Source organism: Mesitornis unicolor, unplaced genomic scaffold (genome assembly GCF_000695765.1).
Source record: "Mesitornis unicolor isolate BGI_N332 unplaced genomic scaffold, ASM69576v1 scaffold14315, whole genome shotgun sequence".
Taxonomy (NCBI): domain Eukaryota; kingdom Metazoa; phylum Chordata; class Aves; order Mesitornithiformes; family Mesitornithidae; genus Mesitornis; species Mesitornis unicolor.
In genome coordinates this window covers 1-3,273 of record NW_010186258.1, presented here as the reverse complement: position 1 = coordinate 3,273, position 3,273 = coordinate 1, and the positions used below count along the sequence as shown (strand labels likewise).

The window sequence follows — 3,273 nt, the reverse complement described above, 5'->3', positions numbered from 1 at the left end:
GCTATGATAAAGCTCTCACTAGAACTAGTGTGTTTTAACTGAACTCATAACATATGAATGAGATTATGAGAATCATGTAACATGCTCTCATACAACTTATTAGTTATATTCTGGTTTACAAATTGTATCTTATAATTGCTGCATTTAACTGAAGCCATCCAATACAGAATGGAATTGCTTGAATATATCTTACTGGCATAAGGAAGCAGCCTTGTTGGATGACACATTACCAGCTCTTTTCAGGTGCTGAATATACTCAATAGTAAAATTAAGACACGAGTGAGATCACACAAGGTTTTGATAATGATTTTTATGTTGACTTTATAGCTTTTTTTCTTTCCTTAGGAAATTCCTGCACAGTGAAGGGAATGAAGAATTCTAGAAGAGAGCTGACGTCCTTCAGTTCCAGACTGTATTCCGCTGCTATTTTCTCTGCAGTCCATATTTGAGGATGAAGTTTATGATTATTTAGAAGTGTCAGAGCCTCCACAATGGAAATTTTGCCTTTGGGAACTTTCTTAACATCTAGATCTCCCAATTGACCTAGTTTTGTAAGTCTCTTTTCCTCATGTTTACATGGAAGAAGTTCACCGCCTCCATCTTTTACCTAATTGTGAGAAGGAAAACAAAAAAAGCTTAACAGCAATTTTCTTTACTATGCATACTGTAGCAGCCAACCTGTATTCTTAAATATGGCATATCCTGGTAGTTTTCCCCATTTTTACAGCATTAAAATAAAATGCTTAGCCAGCCCTGCTTTTTGGTATCACAAAAATTGTCAGTTCTTCCACAGCCATTTTATGTATCATGTCGACCTGCACCCAAATTCTGAAAAGCTACATCCACTGACCTCAAGTGTTGTACAGGCTCGGTAGAATGTCATACAAGGCAAACTACAGATTTTGGTAGCCAAACATAAGTGCAGATAACCTAATATTTGGTACTGATTCACAGCAAGGTAAAAAAAATCCAAAACAAACAAACCACCAAAAAAACCCCCAAACCAAAACAACAAAAAAACCCCACAAAAACCCACAAAGAAATAAACAAAAAAATTATTACAAATTAGTGTCCTTCTTCTGATACAAGGAAATCTTTGTCATATAGTCTCTCTCTCCTTCCCTTAATTTTTAGATTTTAGGTTTCAAACTAAAAGATGTCCCTTATTTTGCTCTGTCTAGAGAACAAGTTTTGCTGGACAAAATGAAAAGACTTTGCAGCATTCTGTGTAGTTTAAGTCCCATGACTACTGCAGCGCTCAGATACATGAAGTCTCTTCTCCCCAGTGTCTTCATATTTCCAAGTCATTTCCAAACCAGCTCTTCCTTTCCCATATTGCTTTTTACTAACATTTAACGAGTGAATGACACCACAAAAAAAGACACAGTTCAAACATTTCCTAAGTTTAAGAAAAAGTACTTTTGAAGTTATCAAAGTCCACAGCTACTGATTAGCCCACAGACACTCCATATTAACGCATAAGCTGAGAAAAACTGATGTGGATGCTACAGCATCTATAACCATGTCTGTTTCTACACTACAGAGAATGTCTGATGATGCTACCAGTTCTCCATTTCTTCCTTCTACTTTTTGCTAAAACTGTGCTCAGATAATTAACGACTTGTCAAGTCTTAATAAAATGATCTGTCTCTGGGTATCTGCCACTTCAGGACTTAGAACTGGTGCTTCTCCACTTACTAGACATACCACATATACATAAAGGTATGTATACATACACGATGCACAAGCATTAAGAATAACTTCAGGAAAGGAAGGAAGCTTCTCAATGAAGTTTTCCCCACAAGCCTCCATTCTAATATATTAATAATGCTCTTCCTAACAACTGCAAGTAGACACACACAAGAACAAGTTTTATGTGGCAGCAGCCTCAGAGTAGGTGTGGAATCAAGCACTGAGATTTGTTCCACCTTTGGCTTTTTCTCAAATCTCTCTTGACAGGCTTATAAAATGAATATTGAATGATATTGAAATTAGACCTTCAGCGCTTCAAGATTAGAGTCCTAATCTCTATTATGAAAATTAAGGATAGAGATTACTTGGAAACTTCAGGGAGACACTGCAGAAATCAGTCTGCATTTTTAAATATTAGTCTTGAATATAAAGTACTATGAAAGTGACAAATTAGAGACTTAGGAATTTTATTCCTAGATGATAGAACTGTTATTACTGAATAAAGCAGCTAGAATAAAGTGGTCCAATAATGCCACAAGTAAAACACACAAGCCATGACGTAACATGGTAGAAAAGAGGAGACTTGACCCTCAGTCTGCATTTTACTGGAATGGGTATGCTTTGCCTTCCAAGTCAAAGACTGGCAATGAGGAAACTGATCATCAAACAATCCAGAAGATTATGCAGAAAAAAATCCAAGTAAGGCACTTCCTCAGCCGCATAAGTGTCTGCACAGTACAACATTAACATCTGCAGTTAAAGAGTCCACTAAAACGTTAACGTCTGTGTCATCTACCACATCCATGCTTCTATAGTAGTCCCAAACTCTTTTCTTCTAACAACTCTACAAGAGAACTCTGGCAAACTTCTGCATCTTTGCAAAAGGCTGGCCAACTGTTCTTCTGCCTTAGAGGAAGAATGGGAATTTAGGTGAAAAACAAAGCAATATCAATGTGATGTTAAAAAGGAAGATTGTGTAAGCATCTAAAAGGCTGTATATCACAATTTGCCACATGCTCAAGACCCAAGGTCAAACACAGTTGGTGCTACTGATAAAAGAGTAACGAAAACATAATTTTTAATCTATAAAAAGGTAGATTTTAGGCATTAACAAAGCTGCTTTTTATACAGAATTTGTGCTGAGTTTGAAAACCACAAAGCTGAGGCTGGTATGGCTTCTAGAGAGATACTCACCTGCACAGGTGGATCTTTGGACTCGACATAAACATCTTTTAACAAGGTGAGGAGCCTATCGTCCTTTCTGTAAACTTCTTCCTTTATCTCTGGGTGGTCTAAAGGCAGTGGGGAGAAGAAAGGATACAAATAAAAACAGAAAAGACACATCTGAGTCAAATTCTTTCTTTTTTGTTAGTTCTGCCAGCCTAATCGCTTCCCCAGAGGAAGAGCACGACTCCTCACACGCGTGACGCTTTTGGGGAAGGCTTCCTTTCTCCACCGGCTCTAGCGGTAACACCGCTGCTTGACCGCCGCCGCGGTTACCGTCACAGCCAAGCGGTGAAAGTGGTGAAAAGCAACGCTTGCGCTCACGCCCCCACCGGCCCGTAGAGCAGACCGGCTACT

General features: G+C 38.3%; 1 protein-coding gene across 1 annotated transcript; it reads right to left on the bottom strand.

The window, feature by feature from the left end:
* Positions 1-248: 248 nt before the first annotated feature.
* NDUFAF4 (NADH dehydrogenase (ubiquinone) complex I, assembly factor 4) lies at positions 249-3,036 on the bottom strand. The gene is made up of 2 exons (XM_010185098.1): positions 2,887-3,036; positions 249-607 (listed from the first exon to the last, which is right to left on the bottom strand). The coding sequence occupies exons 1-2, from the start codon at positions 3,034-3,036 to the stop codon at positions 311-313; spliced, it is 447 nt and encodes a 148-aa protein (XP_010183400.1). The 3' UTR covers positions 249-310.
* Between the last annotated feature and the right edge of the window lie 237 nt (positions 3,037-3,273).

Bases quoted from the DNA above. Each gene is read 5' to 3' on its own strand.
- NDUFAF4 (XM_010185098.1), bottom strand. From the start codon at position 3,036: ATGTGTCTTTTCTGTTTTTATTTGTATCCTTTCTTCTCCCCACTGCCT. The intron at 608-2,886 runs GTGAGTATCTCT...TCTCACAATTAG, and splicing joins CCAAAGATCCACCTGTGCAG to GTAAAAGATGGAGGCGGTGA.